The following is a 19,852-nucleotide window of genomic DNA, read 5'->3' as shown; positions in this document are numbered from 1 at the left end:
CTTTTACTGAACATTATTACCTAGCAGAAGTTCATCAGAGCTTTCAATCAAATCTGTGCATTCAGAATATGAGAAAATTGCAGCATTTTCCAGAATGTGGTCCATGCTTGTGCAATTAGCAACATTTCCTGACATGCGCTCTGCGGCAGTATGGGTTGAAGAGTAGAAAGATGTATCTTCTCATCCCATAAGAGGACCCTATCATGGTTCTGGGAGGGAGATGAGAGGGGGTCCTCCTTGTCCTCACTTTTCGCACCACCAGCCTCCGCATTCAAAGGATCATCCTTCACTATTTACGCCAATACCAGCATGATGCCTCCACCAAACACATCTTCACCTCATCCCCCTGTCAGCATTCCGTAGGGACCATTCCCTCTGGTACACCCTAGTCCACTCCTCCATCATCCCCAATACCTCATCCCCCTCCCACGGCACCTTCCCATGCAATCACAGAAGGTGCAACACCTGCCCCTTTATCTCCTCCCTCCTCACCGTCCAAGGGCCCAAACACTCCTTTCAGGTGAAGCAGTGCTTCACTTGCACCTCCTTCAATTTGGTCTATTGCATTCGCTGCTCCCAATGCGGTCTCCTCTACATTGGAGAGACTAAATGCAGACTGGGTGACCACTTTGCGGAACACCTTCGGTCTGTCCGCAAGCATGGCCCAGACCTTCCTTTTGCTTACGATTTCAACACACCATCCTGCTCTCATGCCCACATGTCCATCCTGGGCCTGCTACAATGTTCCAGTGAAGCCCAATGCAAACTGGAGGAACAGCATCTCATCTTCTGATTAGGCACTTTACAGCCTTCCGGACTTAACATTGAGTTCAACAACTTCAGACTTCTCTCACCCATTTTTTACCCCCTATTTTCAATATTACTTGAAACATTAACTCTGTTTTTCTCTCCACCGATGCTGTTAGACCTGCTGAGTTTTTCCAGTATTTTCTGTTTTTGTTTCAGATTTCCAGCACCTGTAGTATTTTACTTTTATCTTATTTGACTTAATGGACACTTGTATTTTTGCCATTGCCTGATGATGAAATGCTGGAAACTGGTTATTTTGGCACTGAGTTCTCTTAGTAGTCTCTGAACGATCTTGGTCTTCTGTCACAACACTAGACTGTTTCATTCCATAAAGCGGCTACACCAAATAGCTGTTGGCCTGAAATCTTTGCTGGACTCAGGGTTTGATTTGGATCACTTAAGTGCATTTATACTTGTTGCATTTCTGGTGATGAACTAACCATTCTGACAATTTTCGAAGGCCCATTTCGATGCATGCATCTCAAGATCAGCACAGTGGCTAATCCCTATTCTGATGGGCATTTTTTCAGGGCAGATTCCTTCTTCTGATCTTGCACCAGTTTTTCACTTTGCACTAAGTGCGGTAGCGGGCATGAGAAAAGACGTTTTACCTGCTGGACACAATAGTAGGATTTCGCTCCATATCCTCCCCTTCACGGTGTGTCCCACCTCATTAATAATGCATTCACGGGAAACACTCAGATAACTGGCAGGCAGGCTTGGATTTACCCGCCACACTGTGACCTCAGCGCTTCCTCACTGCAGGCACCATATTTAAAGTGCCCAAGAGTGCGGACTACTCCACATCTACAGACCACGACTGCTTCAGGCGACAGAGGGCCTTGAAAGCAAAGAAGATGGCAGCCCTCAAATTTAATGACGCCTCCCTTGAGCACCTGCTGGACACGATGGAAGGCCACTGCGATGCCCTCTGTGTGCACTCTGCCCACAGGAGGTCCACCAGAGTCACCAATCCAGCCGAGCAGGTGGTGGCAGTGGAGATCAGTGCTATCGGAGCACATAGGTCAGCCATCCAGGGCAAGAAAAGGATGAATGTTCTCATCCATTCCACCAGGGTAAGTCATGCTTCTTATTACTCTCAACTCACGCACTCACAAACCCATCACACATCCACAGGGATCTCACACCTGAAAGGACAACACCAACTATCACACACACCCTCACATCTCCATCAGGCTCATATCCTCTGTAACTCGTGTCCTCATCCTGTCCTTGGCTCCGCTCACCGCACAAACATTGCACGCAGTGCCATGCATCCTGCTCACACACTCTCCATCTGCTTTCATGCAGGAGAAGCTGGCTCACAACAGCAGGGAAAGGTCCCAGACCGGGTTGGAGTGTCCCACATTAGGCCCCTCACTTGCTTTGAGGAACATGCATTTGCACTGACTGGTGAAGATGTGGACTGTGCCTGTGGCGACAGTGAGGTCGGTGGTGTACAACCACGTGAGGATCCTGGGCCACATCATGCCTCTCTCAACCGAATTTTGAGTGCTCCCTCTCCTGTTTTTGACTCTGCTGCCATGCACTAATTATGTCTACTTTGGTTCACAGGGAGCAAGCAATTGACACCCTCAGCCAGCCAGTCCCTCAGCCCCATCCAGGTCCTCAACTCCAGGAAAGAGAACATTCCTCCATTGAAATTAGCTGCCTGGAAGACCCATCGCAGCACTTATCCACCCCCTCCACCAGCGCAGAGACACACACCTCGGAGGAACCTAGATCTAGAGCAAGCTCGAGTTCAAAATCTGGTGGTCACCGCACAGACACGTGTCTGCAGCAGGAGGAGGCAGATTCAGCCAAGATCTTGGCACTCAGATGACCGCTGGGAAAGAGGCATCTGTGACGTCCGAGCCAGATAACCAGCCTCTGGATTCGGCCTTCCAACTCATCGTGGAGAGTTAGCAGAAGACGGGGGAACATCATGTGGAGCTGCTGGAAACCCTCAAGAGAGTGGCAGGCAAGTCGAAGGAATGTGTCTGCCTGCTCTCTAATGAAATGGTGCTCACATGTGTGGGTATGATGGTCTCCATGCCAAGGATAGTGAACGCCATGGAGACCCTGTTCCAGCAGAACGTGGAGATGCATGCAGACCTGCACTCCATCGCGGTAGCCATGGGTGAGTTCCTGCAGTGGCAACACGAGAGAGGAAAGAGGCATCTTGACATTCCTCCAGGTGCTCCTTCCCGTCAATGTCAGGCTGGGGCCCTCAGGCACCCAAAGGGAGGAGGAGCAGCAACTGGACACCCCTGGGTCATCCACTCAGGAATCTCAGAGGCTGTCAGCACCTTCCAAGTCCCCTTTGTCTGTGACCCCCTCACCCTCATCCTCTGTCACTGCAGAGGAAGCAGCTGGCCCATGGGAGGACAGCCAAAGCAAGCTGGGGCCCTCCAGAAGGCTCAGGCCAAAGTCATCAGAGGCAACAGGGCCAACCATTCACAGGCTATCTCAACTCCTGCTGCAGATGTCAGGGCAGCACCTAGAAGAAGTGTTAGGCCTAGAAAAGTTAAGAAATCCTGGTCACAAGTGGTTGCATGGGTGAACACATTTTGTCACTTTATAATCTGACAATATATTCACTTTCACTGAACAATGTGTAATGTTGTCTTTCAGCTTCATTGTTAGGCTTTGCGAGCCCTCCCACTGCATTCCCGCCCCCTCACCACCCCCACCCCAGTAGCAGTTCAGTTGCATGCAGCAGGACCAGGAGTCATCCTGGGGGGACGAAGTGTGTGTGTGTGGCAGTGCCTTTCGGAGCCTCGTGCATGCACTCTCCCAACCAAATGGAGCCTTCATCCATCATACTCATCTCGCTGCCCCGAGCATTTTGATTGCTGCCTGTGGGGTTCTCTTTCAATTGTTCATCTGAGCTGACCTGCATCTCCATCCACCCATTGATTGCACTCCCATGCACCACTTGTGCCCGTCTAACAGAAGACTCCGCTCTATTTTGATTTGAAAGCCATGGTCGTGGTCAAGCATCTTGTCAGCTCCCCCATCCTATCCTCTCCCTCAGTTACCCATGTCCTTCCCTCCATCACTGTGGACACCCCTGGCATCACCTTCCACCTTCCCACCATCACCTATCAATGCGAACCCTTGGCCTTCTGGGATGTCCCGGTGAATGTGCACATTCCTTACATTACTGAGATCCCCACTCCAATCCACATTGACCTCCCCGACCTCCTCCTTCCCACCGCCAGGGTCTGTGTCTGCCTCCAAGTCTCCACCAACCACCCTCGCCGTCTCTTTTACTGTTACCGACGTACCCTTACCTCCCGCACTACTGGCTCCCTATGCCCCCTCTCACCCCCACCATTCCCTCTTACCATGTCCACCCACAGTTCACTCCCCAGGATCCAGTCATTGACTCCACATACCCCTCCCTTGGATTTTCACCTGGACATCCCCCTTCCTTACTCCCACCTCTGCCCTTACTCCCTCCGCCACACTTACTCCTCCTTCCTCCCAAACACCTTCCCCTCTCAGAATTCCTTCCTCCCCCAGACACCTTGCATATCCAAACTCCCTCCTCACTCCAGACACCTTACCCCTCTGAACTCCCTTCCTCACACCTTCCTCCCCCCTGCACCTACCTCCCCACTTGCATCATTCTCTCCTGTTACACCTTCCTCCCCCATCCTTCCCTCCCCACCTCACCTCCTCCTGTTACTTTAGTCTCCCCCTCCCAACCCCAACCCCTTGATGCCTTCAACCCCCTCCCAAGCCCACCCCACCCCCAACAATGTCCTCCCCCTCCCAACCTCACTGCCCCATGGCACCTTTGTCACCTTCACCCCCCCACTCACAGCTAGACCTCCTTCTGCCCCCATTTGCCGATCATCCATAGCTGCCCATGGCCAAGACTGTGACATTCTGAAGCAGACCCGCATCATCAACGGAGACCCCCCCACCTTCCACGAGCTGCTTCAGAGTGGAAAAATGTGCATGAGGTTGTACCCAGCATGCGATGCACGTATTCCTCCAGTGTTGGGTAGCTATAGGGCTCCAGCAGCTTCTGCTCCTCAGATGATTGCGATCTTAGCACTGCCCTAACTTCTGCATGACACACTTGTCCAGACATGTTCTGGGCCGGCATGTTTTCCTGACAGCATAACGGTAAATCGGATGTGGGGGAGGGGCAATTCCAGTAGAGCCCTACTTGGCATTCATTACCAGGATGCAAATTGGGTTCACACTGACCTCCAGCAGGTTTTGGTGGAGAGCACTGGATGATCCTACTGTGATTTCATGCCGGCATGAAACCAATTTCTGCATTTCATGCCAAACTGTTTCCCCTTCACCCCCAACCCGCCATGATGTCCGCCACAACAGGATCGGGCGATTCCGCCCTAAGTCTGATGGTGAGCGAGAAAGTCGGTCTGATTCCGGCTGGGTGGCGGGGCGGCTGAACATGCACAATCCGCTTTTCAGCTCATTAATTATGCATCAGCGAGGATTTTGGCGTATCTCAGGATGGGGCAGGCAGGAAGTCACCCGCCCTGCTGCTATCTCATTGAATTGAAGGTCTTGGTGCCATATTTAAATGGCATTCAGACAAACATTCACCCACTGCAGGCCAGGTGCCCTGGATAAGACGTCCAGTATGGCCCTTAAACGAAAATAATCTTCGGTCCCGTGTTTCAATGAACCCTCTCTGAAGATTCTCCTCCAGGCCATACAAGAACACTAGGAGGTCCTCTTTCCGAGGGATGGGAGCAGGAGGCCCTCCCACCTGACCATGCTGACCTGGGAAGAGGCTGTTGAGGGGGGTGTTAGCGCCTGAGAGTCCCAAAATAGGACCAGCCTGCAGTGCAGGAAACGGATGAATGATCTGCAGTGCTCCGCCACAGTAAGTGCACTATCTGCTCTGAAGAAGAGTCATATGGATTTGATATGTTGACTCTGTTTCTCTCTCCACAGATGCTGTCAGACCTACTGAGTTTTTCCATCATTTTCTGTTTTTCTTTCAGATTTCCAGCGCCCGCAGTATTTTGCTTTTATCTAAGTGCACTATCTGCTCACTGCAAACTCACATTCTCAAAAGGGCATCAGGTGGTCTAAGGGTTAGAGTTCACAGGAATGTCACACACGGCTGGCAGACTGGATATCAGCATTGAATGTGTGTGCCAGCAACTTTAAGCTCTCCATCTAATATTAGTTTCTGGACAAACGGCTTCTTAATCACTGACTGGGGAGGGATTAGCAGCTTCCAAACTGTTAATTCACCCATTGGAATCATAGTCACTCCTTCTGTCTTTCTGAAGGACAAGATTGCCCATAACAAGAGAGGGAATGCCAAGACTAGAGGTTGCACCCTGGAAATTCATACACTATCAATTTTTGAGGAACAGGCCACAGAGCTGGCAGGAGAGGAGAGAGATCGTGTCTGTCCAGAAGGTGAGATCGGCCTCCCCCCAACCAGCCAGTGAGGATGCATCCAATATACATTGACAAGACACGATGACTGTGAGCGATCTTTAATGTAAGACCCTGTTTAGTCAATAACTAATTCTCTCTTTTTTCTATTCCAGGTATCAGCAAGAAATGGGAAAGGACATCATTTTCCACACATCACAGCCCCAGCCCCCAGGCCACCTCTGAGGAGGAAGCTGCAACATTCTCAGAGGATGCGCTATCACTGCTTTCACTAGCACCCTCCACCAGTGCAGATACATGCACCTCAAGGCAACCTAGGTCTAAGGTAGCCTCAGATTCGCAAGCTGGTGATCACCGCACAGACACAGGTCCACAGCTGGCAGAGATAGTGACAGGCAAGGTCTCTGTCACTCGGAAGGCTGCTGGAGTGCAGGCACCTGCTGAGTCCCAGTCCAATGACAAGCCTGTGGATTGAGCCCTGACAGACCTCTTGGAGATGCAGCGACAGGCAGAATTGTCAGAGGCCATCTGCAGACTTGTCCAAAGGATGGAGGAGTCCGTCTATGTTCTATTCACTGTCGTGGCTCCAGCAAGAAAGCGCATCAATGTCCCCATTGGAAGGATGGCACCCATCTTGGAGACCCAGGTCCAGCAATTTCTGCTGGCTTTGCTCTCAGACCTGCACTCCATCGCTCTAGCCAATGGTGCATTTCAGGAGTGGCTAGGTGAAAGGAGGAACGAGACAGTTTGACTTCCTCAAGGAGTCAGGGAGGGACCATTGGGCATCCAAAGGGAGGAGGAGCGCCAGCCAAGCACTCTGAGGGCATCCGCCCAGGACACTCCAAGGGCACCTTGTCGCTCCAACTCCCCTCTGCCAGTGAACCCATCAACGGCAGAAGGTCAGGCTGAGGAGGGTGCATCTTTTCCTGATCAGGAGGCCATTAGTAGGCCAGGGACCTCAAGGCCTCAGACCCCAGGGGACACCCACTAATGTCATCTCAGACAACTGGGCATAGCAGTTAGCAGGCTGCCTCCACCTCGAGTGGGGATATCAGTGCTGCACCTAGACAGAACGGTAGGGTTAGAACTATTGAAAAGAATTGAATGCACACTGGTGGAACGGGTGTTCACTCATTTTATATAGGCTTCACTTTAGTAGATATATGTTGAATCTCTTCATCTCCAAGTTTCATGGATTCCATTTCTATTCAATTGGCTTCAATGTTTCATGGTCATTTAAGGGTCTGGAATGTTGCTCCCTAGTGTAGTCCCATCAGGATCCTCTGTTGCATAAATTCACACACATTATCACCACAATGAGTATCCTATAACTTAACATCCGTAACATCAGCCAGTGCACATCAGGTGTGACACTGCTGCCTGGCCAATATACGTGTCAGCTAATTTTTGCAGGCAACCATGCTTTGACCTCGGGAGATGTGCTTATCGAGGCTATTGATTTAACTGCTGCTATTGCACTGATGTCTGTTGTTTATGGACAACATGAGTAGTCATTCTGACTAATGTTAGATTCGTTATGTTCAATGCGTCGTTTAGAATGGCTTTTACTGTGTGAGAATCTGTTTTTGAAAAATATACTGTAAACCTTCAAAGCCCTTAGGCTTCCATGCCCCTCTGCAGGAAGATGTAGTGTCCGTGTTTAAGGCTGAATGTCATTCCTTGATGATTTCTAATTCTCTGCACGCACGATGATGAGCTAGACACGGCACCTTAGACTTGATTGCAAAAGGGATCAGAGTGTGATGTAAGAGGTCTGTGTTCATTTTGATGAAGCTGTTTCCTTACCTCCCATGATCTTTATTTGGACCTGCATGTCTGCTTAGCAAGGCTTTAAATACCCCTTGGGTAAAGGCACAGCATGCAACTCAATGTGGAAATCATTGCACGACAGGGGTCTCATTGACTTAGGATATATAGAAAGGAAAGGTCTTTTCTGAGCCGTACCATCTTGAGGACTGCATGCTCTCAGTGCAATGCATATGCAACTCTCTTAAGGCCTCAGTAGGATCCATAAGGAAAAAATTAGTCATTGGCAGTTGTGTCAAGAATGACCACTCAAGGTTTTGCCTGAGCGCAAAGGTCATCCAGGACAGACACTTGTCTGGCTTCCAATGATTGCAGGGTCCAGATTGGTTGCACCTCAGCAAACCATTGTCCTGATGATGCATCCTCAGTGAGGATAAAGCAAACAAACCTTGAAACCGTACTGCATGATCTAGATGTTAATGGTTACTGCTTTATGATGTGTGAATAGAGATTGGGGGGCAGTAGCAAGATGATTCCTCAACATTCTGCATTGAGGAGAGCTGGCAATGGGACATATGGTGCTCTCGTGATACTGCTCCCTGTTGAGCCATCCAGCCATTAATGCCTTAAAGAGTGATATGTATGGCTGCAATGCCTTACTGAGCAGTTGTCAGACTAACATGAGTGCATCACTGTGTAATTTGGAATTCCAACCACTTATAAGCTGTCATGCACATTGACTTGGTGAGGCCATGGGTGAAAATACTATACTATGTGGCTTTGCTTAAGGACATGCAAGAAGGAAGTGCTGTTCAGGTCCCACAGTGGCCACATGTTGTCAAGACTATTCAGTTAGCTGTGGTGAAAGCCCTTCCAAGGAAGATCCCATCTGTAGGGCATATGGTGAGTACTGATATTTCCATAAACATTATGAGAATATTGAACTTTTGAGAGAATTTCTAGCTGAAATTGAAGATGATGGGGTGTTCTGTGCAGCAAAGGCTAAAGAACATAAGAACTGAAATAATTTGTCTGCATTTTACTCCTCCTGGAATCTTGTAGTTATTAGGTTGTCACGGCCACGTCTTCTTGTGCGATGGCCTCTTCACGTGGCTCATCCACATTCTCACCCCTTCAGATCTATCCCCTTCAATGTCCTCTTCATCTGAGGAGACATCTCACTCCTCTGTTTCTCCCTCAGGCAACAAATCCCCCTTTGTAGTGCAATGTTGTACAGGGTGCAGGGAATAATGATGGTGCTCTCTGTGGTGGGTATTGGAGAGCCCACCTGACCAGTCCAAGTATCAGAAACGCATCTTCAGGAGGCCAGTCGCCTGCTCCATCAAGGACCAGATGGTGCGATGTGCAGCCATGGTATCTCTTTTCCACAGCACTATGTGGATGACAAAAGGACGTCATCACCAGGTCTTCTGGGCACACCCCTTGTCCCCAAAGAGTCAGCCCTGTAAGCGCCAAGGTCCTTCAAATATCTGTGGCGCCTGCAAGATGTAAAATTAATGAGAGCTCCCTGGGTACCTTGCACAAACATGCAGGATCTACTTCCTGTGATCACTAATCAACTGGGTGTTCAGAGAGTGAAATCTTTTTCAATTGAGGCCACACGTGTACAGTCGATGGCGCTCTGCACTTGTGGAAAACCATAGATCACTGTGAATCAACAGCTCTGGCAGCCTGGCTTTTGGCATCCATGTGGAACTGTACTAGTAAGCTTTATTGAAAAGGGCACCTGTCACCTCTGTTATGCATTTGTTTGTCACTGATTGGGAGATCCGCAAAGGTGCCTGGTGGAGCCTTAGGAGGACCCGCTGGCAAAAAAGTTCAGGATAGCCACCTTCAAAGCCACAGCATGGGATGTCCTTCCAGTCCTTGCAGCATTAGTTCTTCATGAAGAAGGTGGCAAATGTGAGCCATCACATCCCTACACAAGCGAAAGTGCCTGAGGTATTGCCTTTTGCTCATTTCTATATGTGTCTTCTATATACCCTTGGTTGTGCCATTAGTCTTTGGTGATTTTTCTCCTCTTCAGGAGCATCTGGGACTTTTTGGGGTTCCGTCTCTCCTTGGCGCTCAGGCTGCTGCTCCTCCGGACCTGTGCCAATCAGTGACGGGCCCTTCATCTCATTCAAATTACAGCTATCAGCAAGGCCAGGTAGCCTGCATTCTCCACTCCGCTTTGTATCTGTCAACAAATAGATTTGAGAATTCATTGCAACTTCCCCTTGACTGGTCTCCCTTCATCTCCAAACCAGGGAGCCAGGGCATAGCCCTTGTTCTGCCCTTCATCAGGACATGACATTGCCAGGCCACACCTTGCAGGTTAAGCACATATTGGAGGTCCACAGGCTGATCCTCCACTTCAGACATGACTGTGCATTCATAAAGAGGGTCTTGATCAGAGTTAATACAGCCATGTGGAGAACCCTGCATCAGCCAATTGTCAACTTGCCTCCATCAGCCTGAACACTCATAATACATACCCTAGCCTTGTGCTAATGTCATGACTTTAGGCATTGTGCTTTGTAAGCCATGACCATAATCTGGGAATACTGAGGCTTGGAGTGCTCATTTAGCTTCTGTCCAGCAGTTGTGGCCCTTGATTGATTTATCCTCCATCCCTTTTTAAATGTCTCTGTTAAGAACAGCTGGCCAATCACAGCAACTCAAATGTAGCCCCAAAACCTAATGGTTTCTCCTTTTAAGTGCACCCCTATAGTTAAGGAGCAATGCTCCATCAATGGGCATTTGACCCTCAAAACTAGTACTCACCTGAGCCTTGTTATCCATTGCTTGAGCTAAGTTAATAGTGGGCTTCTTCACTTGGCCCAGAAGAGTAGTCATGAACTCCTCCTCTCCCATGTCTTTTTTCAAGCTTGTCCTCCAACTGCGTCATTACTCAGTGAAGGTGAGATGATGTTGCTAACAATCGTGAGTGTGACAGCGCCTTCTAACCTCCCCCTGTCACCTGCCAGGTTTCTCCCATCCTCCTCCATAGTCACCGCCCCTGAATTCCAATCCCTCTTGTTACTATCCAGCCTCCTCTGTTACCCTTGACCCTATCATTGTTCTTGTGGATATTCCTGTTCTCCCCCTGTTCCCTTCAATGTTGATGTCCCCATGCCCTTTGTTGATCAGACCCCTCCCCTACTCAAGGCCACCTGCACCCTTACTTTCAGAGTTCCCCCCGCCACCCCATGAGACCATCCAATAACCTCCCATGACTTTCGAATTATGGACTTACCAAATCCAGATGCCTCCCTGAAAGTAACTGTGCCCTCTGCTTCCAAGCACCATGCCTCAAAACTTCAGTACCAAATGCCTTAGTTAACTGACGATGCCCTACACAAGATTTTGTGCACAACCGTCACTGCCTGGGGAGGCCTTCTCCCACCCAAGAGCAAGGCCAAGGTATGTGTGTCATGCAAAGCCCTCTAACATGGCCCAGATAGTGTGACCTCATTCTCTGGGCAGTCTCTTAAACATGCTTCCGACAGTGTGACCTCATTTCCCGTTCAGTCTCTTAAACATGCCCCCGGCAGTGTGGCTTCATTCCCCAGACAGTCTATTAAAATTTGTGCCCCGGACAGTCTGTCATCCTTCCCCTTTGGTCCTTCCCCCTGCCTCAGTCCTGCCCCCATCTCACCCTTCCCCTCTGTTAATGCCTCCTGTGCCTAGCCTTGGTGCAGCTTGTGCTACAGGCACTCAATATTATCAATAACAATGTAAAAGGAAGGCGAAAGCAGCATCTATTGACTGCCAAGTCATGTATGAAGTGAAGCTTGCCAGGTGCGCGCCACTTATATACAGTCTTAAAGCAGAATGTTTTAATTAGCCACTGGCAGTGAACTTAATTTGTAGCAAGAATGTGATTCCAGCGATTTGGCATTGTAATGAGCATTCATGAGATGCTAATGAATGTAAATGGGGTTCCCAACATTGCTCCGTGGGAAAATTAACCCACCTTGAAAGTTGGGAGAACAAAATTCCAAACTAATTTTTCAAAAGCAGGGAACTGATTTTCACATTCACGCCAAATTAAGTGCCCCAACCTGCCATTATTCTCATTGCTCTGGTGGGAGCGAAAGAATCTTCCCATTGTATTAATATAGCTTCTGCAGAGTGAAAAAATACATAAATAAGATTAAAATGAACAAAATGGACAAATATACAAAAAGGAATCAATGTTAAAAAAACTCCAAAATGAAGTAAGATTTTTGGGGTAACAAATTTAATGAGTAATGCCATGGAATCTTTTTCCTCCATTTTACTTTTCTCCCATTCATGAAGGCACCGGGTGGAATTGTCCCAGATTTGCGTAAAGTGTAGCAGTGGGCAGGAAAAAGAAAATAAAACCCGCTGGCCACAATGACGGTTGTCACGCCCTTTTGTCCCATTTCCAGCATCTCCTGCCTCATTAATAATGCATTCTTGGGAAATATGCCGGATCATTGGCAGGGCGGGATCTGATTCGCCTGCCCCGCCCATTCACATCAGGCCTTCGGTAACCCAGGCACCATATTTAAAGGGCAACCCTGCACAGAGCTAGCACTCTCTAAAGGATCGGAAGCTGCAAAGTCATTGCTGCCAAAATGAGGAACAGGCTGCCCCCAAATTTAGTGACACCTTCCTTAAGTGCTTCCTGGGCACAGTGGAGGCCTCCATGAAGTCCTCTAACCCTGCTCTAGGCGAAGACCAGCAAGCAAGGTGACAAATCCAGCATGGGAGGCAGTGGTCAGTGCCAACGGCCTTCAAAAGAGGACAGCCAGCCAGTGTCCATAGAGGATGAATGATCTCTAGAGTTACATCAAAGTAAGTCACTTTTCTCATCACTTTCAATTCACACACTCACAAACCCATCACACACCCACAGGGATCTCACTCACTGCCAGTTCAAGGGGCACCACCATTCACTCTCTCACACACACCTTCATCTGCCTTGTGGGTCATGTCCTCATCCATCCATGGCACCACTCACCACCCACACATGCCAGGCATCCTTCTCATCTGGCTGGCAGGCATCCTGCTTACATTCTCTCCATCTGTATTCATGCAGGTCAAGCTGGCACAGAACAAAAGGGGAAGTTTGCAGACTAGTGGAGGAATGCCTGACAGGCTATGAAAATAGAGTCATCCAGCTGGCCAGCGACCATCTGAACCATTCCTGTGCTGATAGCGAGGTCGACGGTGCTCAACCAAGTGAGGATACAGCAGTGCAATATCCATCAGACAACCATGCTGTGAGTCAGTTCCCCTGTTCCGCAGTCCCCTGCCATGCACTTTCGCAAGCACATGTGGGAAGCAGCCGAGAAAGTCTACGAGCCAGGTCCTCGACGACACCTTGGAAGAAGAATCCGATGACACCCTAATTAAAGACACATCACAGCGATCACCCAGACTCTCCACCAACGCATAGATACATATCTTAGTAGAACCTAGTTCTGAAGTAGCCTCAGGGTCACAATCTGGTGAACACATTGCACTGTGATCCACAGCAGGCTGCAGCAGGGGCTTCCCAGCTTTCCTGCACTCAGAGGACTGCTAGAGGCTAGGAATCTGCTGAGTCCAAGTCAGATGAGGAACCCCTGGACTCGGTCATACCTCAGTTACTGGAAGTGCAAAGGCAAGCTCAGGAACATCCGGAAAGGATGTCTGCTGCACTCCTCAGACCGCAGAGCACAATGGGGGAGTCTGTCTGCCTCCAGTCTGAGGTCATAGCACTGGCATACCAATGCACCGAGGTCAACACTGGTAGGATGGCAGTCGCTATGGATTCCTTGGTCCAGGACATCAGTCCTGCACGGCTGAGCAGGCTGAATGCCATCACTGATGCCATAGATGGCCTCCAACACTGTCAATGTGAGAGGGGTGTGTGCCAGCTCAATCTCACTCCAGTTCCCCCTTCTCCTCAAGGAGTCAACCAGGGACCCTCAGTCACCCATTGAGAGGAGAGTTAGAAGGTGCACACCCCAGGGCCATTCACCCGGCGATTCTGGGAGTGTCCGGCCCATCCAAGTCCCCTCTTCCTGTGACCCCATCAGCTCCAGCTCCATAGGCCGAGGAGTGTGCCAATGCAACACAGCAGGACCTCAGAAGCAGGTTGGGGCCCTCCAGGTCTCGGCCCTCCAGAGGACACCCGTCAAGGTCATCATAGACAGGGCTTCACAGTCAGTAAATTTGCCTCCACCTCCATTGTGGATGTCAGGGGTCCACCAAGACGTAGTGGCAGGGTTAGGAAGGTTAAGAAAATGTACTTGCACAGCTTGGGCACAGGTGTTAATTACTTGTACACAATGTTCACTATCATAAATAAACCCCCAAGAATGTCTCCTTGTCTATGCTCTTTGTTGGGATGAGCAGTGTTTGTGTTGCTCAGATTCAAAATCTTGTTTCCTGCACAAGAAAAAGGCAGGTGTCTCAATCCAAGGCATCTTCCCTGTGCAGCATATAACCTTCAGATCAAATTGATGTTCTGGCACATTAGTGATGCCTGCACCTCAATCGTGCTTGTACATTGCTGCCCGGATGTCATGGGCAGGTGTCACAGAGTTCCGTCATTCTCTCTGTATGCTCTCAGCACCTTTGAGGTGGGGCTGGCCCCTATCTCTTCAGACTCTGTGACCGGTGATGATGTGCTCCTGAACGGGTCAGGTGCTGAAGGCTGACAAAGGATCAGATGCATTTAAAGTTTCACGGCTGCATCTCCATGATATGATCTTGATCACAGAGTGCAAGCGAGCTGCCCTCAGCCAGACATTCACAGAGGCTATGTGAAGATCTATGGAGTGTCTTCATTGCATATCGTCATCATCCCCCCTGGAATCTAGCGACTATTAAGGCCTCCGCTGCGCCGCCATGACATGAACCTGAGCACTGAGGGTATGTGCACTGCCAACAACCAAACAGAAGTCAAACATTCACAGTTGCAAGATGAGGATGTCAGGACTGTCCTTACTGCATCTCGTCATCGTCCTCCATGAATCATGTGGCTATGGGTGCCTCCCGAGCGAGCCTGCCTTGCCTGGCCAGTGCGATGGCCTCATTGCCGGCATGGGGAGGCGATGCCGTAGTGGTATTGTCGCTGGACTAGTAATCCAGAGACCCAGGGTAATGCTCTGGGGACCCAGATTTGTATCCCGCCACGGCAGATGGCGGAATTTGAATTAAAAGTCTAATGATAACCATGAAACCATTGTCGATTGTTGTAAATACCCATCTGGTTCACTAATGTCCCTTAGGGAAGGAAATCTGCTATCCTTACCTAGTCTGGCCTACATGCGGCTCCAGACCACAGCAATGTGGTTGACTCTTAAATGCCCTCTGAACAAGGGCAGTTAGGGATGAGCAATAAATCCTTGCCTTCTAGGACATGACCATCGCCGCCCCCTTCAACATCCTCCTCATTGGAGGAAACGTGCAGCTCCTCCAACTCCTCCTCAGCCAGGTCTTCCAGCTGTCACAACGCCAGGTTGCTGTGCATGTAGCAAGCAACGATGATGTGCGCCATCCTGCCTAGTGCTCCACCAGACCTGTCGAGGCACCGGGACTTCATTTTCAAATGCCTTTCGTTTGCTCCACCAGAGTCTTGTTCCCCCACCCAACCCCCACTGCCCACGACATGTGCTTGAGCATTTCCTTCTGTTTGTCTGTGCTGCCTCGCCCCCCCCACCCCCCTCAGCATGTGCTTGAGGATTTCCTTCAGTCTGCCTGTGCTGACTTGCACCCCACCCCCCCACCCCTCACCTGACCTGCACTGGAGCCCTTGACCCAGTACTGCACTAAATGTCAGCCGGGAAAAAGCCAGCTGGGAAAAACTTGGTTGTGCGCCCCGTGAATGCACGGTGCCTCTTTCTTAGTGTCCTACAGGCAATGCTCACGAGCTTTGCGCATGCTTGTCTCCAAGTTCCCCTCGAAGTTCAGGTGCATGACTTTTAAAGGCAGTCGTGAAGCATGCTGTTCTGAAGTCACGCTGACATGGGCAGTAAATTTGACGTGGGGCATGATTCCAACGAGCAGGACTTATAATGAAATGCAAACGTAAGGAAATGACGTTCCCGACGTGGCAGCGGGAAACACGGCCTGCCATTGACAGGTGGAGCATACTATGGCAAATTGGTTTCATGATGGCATTAAACCGATTTTTAGCCTTCTCACCATATTGTGCCCCTGCCTCTCCCTGCCCCTCCCCACCACTCACCTTGGCCTGCGCCACCGGGACTGGAAAATTCCAGTTATCTTTTTTTCCATAATTCCATAAGTGATGGGCACCCTCTGTTCAGGTCAGCAATTGGCCTACAGTCCTTTCTTTGGCCCTTTCTACACATTGATATTTGTAAAGAAGGTTGAGGCACATTAACAGTGGGAACCTCTTTTTAATATATTAGCATGTCATGCATGCTCATTAAAACTTAATTGACTAGAATAAATTGTAACTCTTTCGAGTACAAACACATTTCCATCTGTTCCTATTCAGATGAAATTACATTGTTTCATAGTTTGCCATTGTGAGATTTGAACTCTTGATTTTGGGGTTGCAAGCCCAGTACCATAACCACTTGGCTATTTAGGCCAAGTGTACCTTTTGGAATTAAATGTGCAGCAAATGAGAAACACATGTCTTCAGATTCATAACTGATTAAAAGTGCCATGCAGCAGGTGAGGTAGTCTTCCTGATGAACTTGGACTGACTTGGAGCAGCTTTTCTTGTATGGAGAACTTTGTTGAACCAGTTGAGAGGAGGCGTTGATGCATTGCAATTGGGTGATGGCTGTAAAGGGGTACAGGGCATGGCTGACCGAGGGAGACAGGGAGGGAAAAAGGGAGGTGGCTGTGAAAGGAGACCGAGGCAAGGCTGACCGAACGAGGGAGGGAGGGGGCAGCCCTACGAAGGCTCATGGAAGACAGATGCACAAAGCTGGACTACACAGAAGAGCAGGGGAGCTCTCCCTATCTTCCAGCTAAAATATATCCCTCAGCCAACATCACCAAAACAAATTATCCAATCACTGGGCAGAATTTTTGGGTTGGCGGGCAGCTGCAGTCGATTCCTGGGCCTGCCAACGGCAATTGGCTTGGCCCCTGACTGCAATTTCATGCTGGCTGGCCAATTTTTTAATATTAATTTATGGGATGTGGGCATCAGTGGCTAGGCAAGCATTTAATGCCCATGCCTAATTGCCTTTTTTAACAGACACATGTAGGCCAGATCAGGTGAGGACCGCAGGTTTCCTCCCCTAAAGGACATTAGTGAACCAGATGGGTTTTTATGACAATCAACAATGGTTTCGTGGTCATCATTAGATTTTCAATTCCAGATATTTATTTATTGAATTTAAACTCCACTATCTACCATGGTGGGATTTGAACCCGGGACCCCTAGAGCATGGGTCTCAGGATTACTAGTCCATTAACAATGCCACTACTTAACCACCTCGCCCTATTATTGGCCAGCCAATGTGAAGGACATGCTGAAAGGCTCAGCGCAGCCGGGGTGGGGACGGGAGGAGAACGAGCACTGAAGTCAGCGCTGGCGAGGGGGAGTGCGGAAGGAAAGCTCCCTGAAGGCAAAGAACTGCCTCAGGGAGCTGGTGAGTTTAAAATCAATAAAAACAGAATGTATAATTGGGAAAAAATGTCCTAGCGTCAGAATAAGACACCTCAACATATGGATGGTGAAAATTTTTTCAAAACATTTTAATCTTTTTTTAAATTAATCACAGAAACCTCATCCCACCCTTGGATGAGATTTAATCAAAAATGCAAAGGCTGCCTGGCCGATTCTCCCACCTGCCAACTGTAATATTGGACGGGCAGCGAGAAAATCGGCATCAATTGCTACTTTAATGACCTTAATAGGCCTCTTAATTGTCAGCAGGTGTGCTGCCGACTCTTGCACATGCCCACCAATCGAAATATCGCATGAGTGCACGATGACGTCAGGATGCTCGCCTCACGTCATCTCGCGCTATTTCATGCTCGAGCGTGTCAGGCATGTGCCTGCACGCTGAGCGGAAAATTCTACCCATTATCTCATTGCTGTTTGTAAGAATTTTCTGTTTACAAATTAGCTGCCATGTTTCCTATATTACAACAGTGACGACAGTTCAAATGTGTTTCAATAGCTTTGAGTGTGTCGGGATGTCTTCGAATCATGAGAAGGCATTTCAGCAGATTACAACTTTCTTATTGCAGTTGGTGAAATGATATGAGCGGATCACAGTGTAAAAGGAAACTATCTTGGCAAAGTGGGGCTTTACATTTTGTGTGACTATCCTTGACAAAGTATACTTTATGTATTGTTTCTTTCTCTTATAGGCTTTTTAGTGCTATTTTAGAACAAGCGACCAAAGCAGAGGGAATTAACCCAATTGGAGGTAAAGCTGCTGGATTCGATGTCAAAGCCCTCAGAGCATTCAGAGTCCTACGACCATTACGCCTAGTGTCTGGCGTTCCTAGTAAGTACTTTGACAAGGTATAATTGCAAAATATAGGACCCAAGGATCAATAGGAGACTTTGAATTCCAGCACCTTTTTTTGTTGTCTTACCAAACTAGTCCTAAAACCAATAGCACAATATCACCAAAAAAAAAAATGATGGAATTAAACAGAGAGTAGGCTTTGGACAGGGAATTGAGCACTAAACTCGCCTGATGATATCAGTTTGAGGGCTGAGCTATTTTAACTTCAGTGCCTCAGTTGTATTTGATTGGCAGGCTGCCAATCAATTGAGTCAGGAATGGGCAGCCTGCCAATCTTTCTAGCTGGGACTTCCATTGGGGATCCAGAGACTTATTTAAAGCATCAATGCACTTTTAATGAGAGGTTACATTCATCTTCTGGTAGATTTGTCTGTGAACTAAGGGATGAGTCACAAGCCTGTCCCCAAGTTGTCAGACTGTTTTCTGGAGGTCTTGGTGGAAGAGATGAGGGCATGGAGGGACATTCTATTTCCCACAAGTGGGAAGAAGATTCACAACTTATACATACATTATGCCTAAAGAGAACTGGCAGAGATAGTCAGTTCCATGGGTATCGTTCCTGAGATTGGGTTGAATGTAAAAAATCACTTCAGTGATCTGCTAAGAACAGCATGGGCGAGTACGGCTCTTTATTTCCTCTGCACTGTATCCTTTGCAAGGGCACAGTATACCATTACTCTTTCACATTCCAAACACAAATGGTAACATAGGAACATGGGCATTCAGCCCCTCAAGCCTGTTCCACAATTCAATAAGACCATGACTGATCTGTCTCCTAACTCCATTCATCTGCCTTGACTCCATATCCTTTGGTACATATATTAATATCAGATTTAGAAGTATACATTTACCTAATGCCTACTGCTTTTTGTGTGCCCTTTGTGTGAAGATGTGATTCCTAACTTTTCTCCTGAATGGCCTGGCTCTGATTTTAAGGTTACCTTTAAGGTTAACTTTAAGGTTACCTTAAGGAACCCTTGCCTAGATTCCCCCACCACCAGGTAAAGTTTCTATCTACCCTATCAAATACTTTGAAAATCCTAAAGACCTCAATCAGATCACCTTTCATCTTCTATAATCCAGGAATACAAACCTAGTTGATGTAATCTCTCCTCATTATTCACCCTTGGAGCACTGGAAATATTCTGGTGGACCTGTGCTACATTCCTTCCAAAGCCACTCATTTTTTTCATTCTTTTATGGGATGTGAGCCTCACTAACATGGCCAGGATTTGTTGCCCTAACCTAATTGTCCTTGACTTCCTAAGAAAATTTCCTTCCTATGGTGCCTGGAACAGTACACAGTACTCCAGATGTGATCTAACCAAGGCATGTAACTAACATAACTTCCTTCCCTTTAGCCCTTTAGTTATAAAGGATAA

General features: G+C 48.5%; 1 protein-coding gene across 1 annotated transcript in view; it reads left to right on the top strand.

Annotated features, from left to right (window-relative positions):
• The window catches only part of cacna1c (calcium channel, voltage-dependent, L type, alpha 1C subunit), a 1,373,114-nt gene that overhangs the window by 486,995 nt on the left and 866,267 nt on the right, over positions 1-19,852 (top strand). Inside the window, exon 5 of the mRNA XM_041215565.1 lies at positions 18,307-18,446. Coding sequence (XP_041071499.1) covers positions 18,307-18,446 — 140 coding nt within the window. The remainder of the gene's footprint in view (positions 1-18,306; positions 18,447-19,852) is intronic.

The sequence above is a fragment of the Carcharodon carcharias genome, chromosome 21 (assembly GCF_017639515.1).
Source record: "Carcharodon carcharias isolate sCarCar2 chromosome 21, sCarCar2.pri, whole genome shotgun sequence".
NCBI lineage: Eukaryota > Metazoa > Chordata > Chondrichthyes > Lamniformes > Lamnidae > Carcharodon > Carcharodon carcharias.
This window is presented reverse-complemented; position numbering and strand designations above follow the sequence as displayed.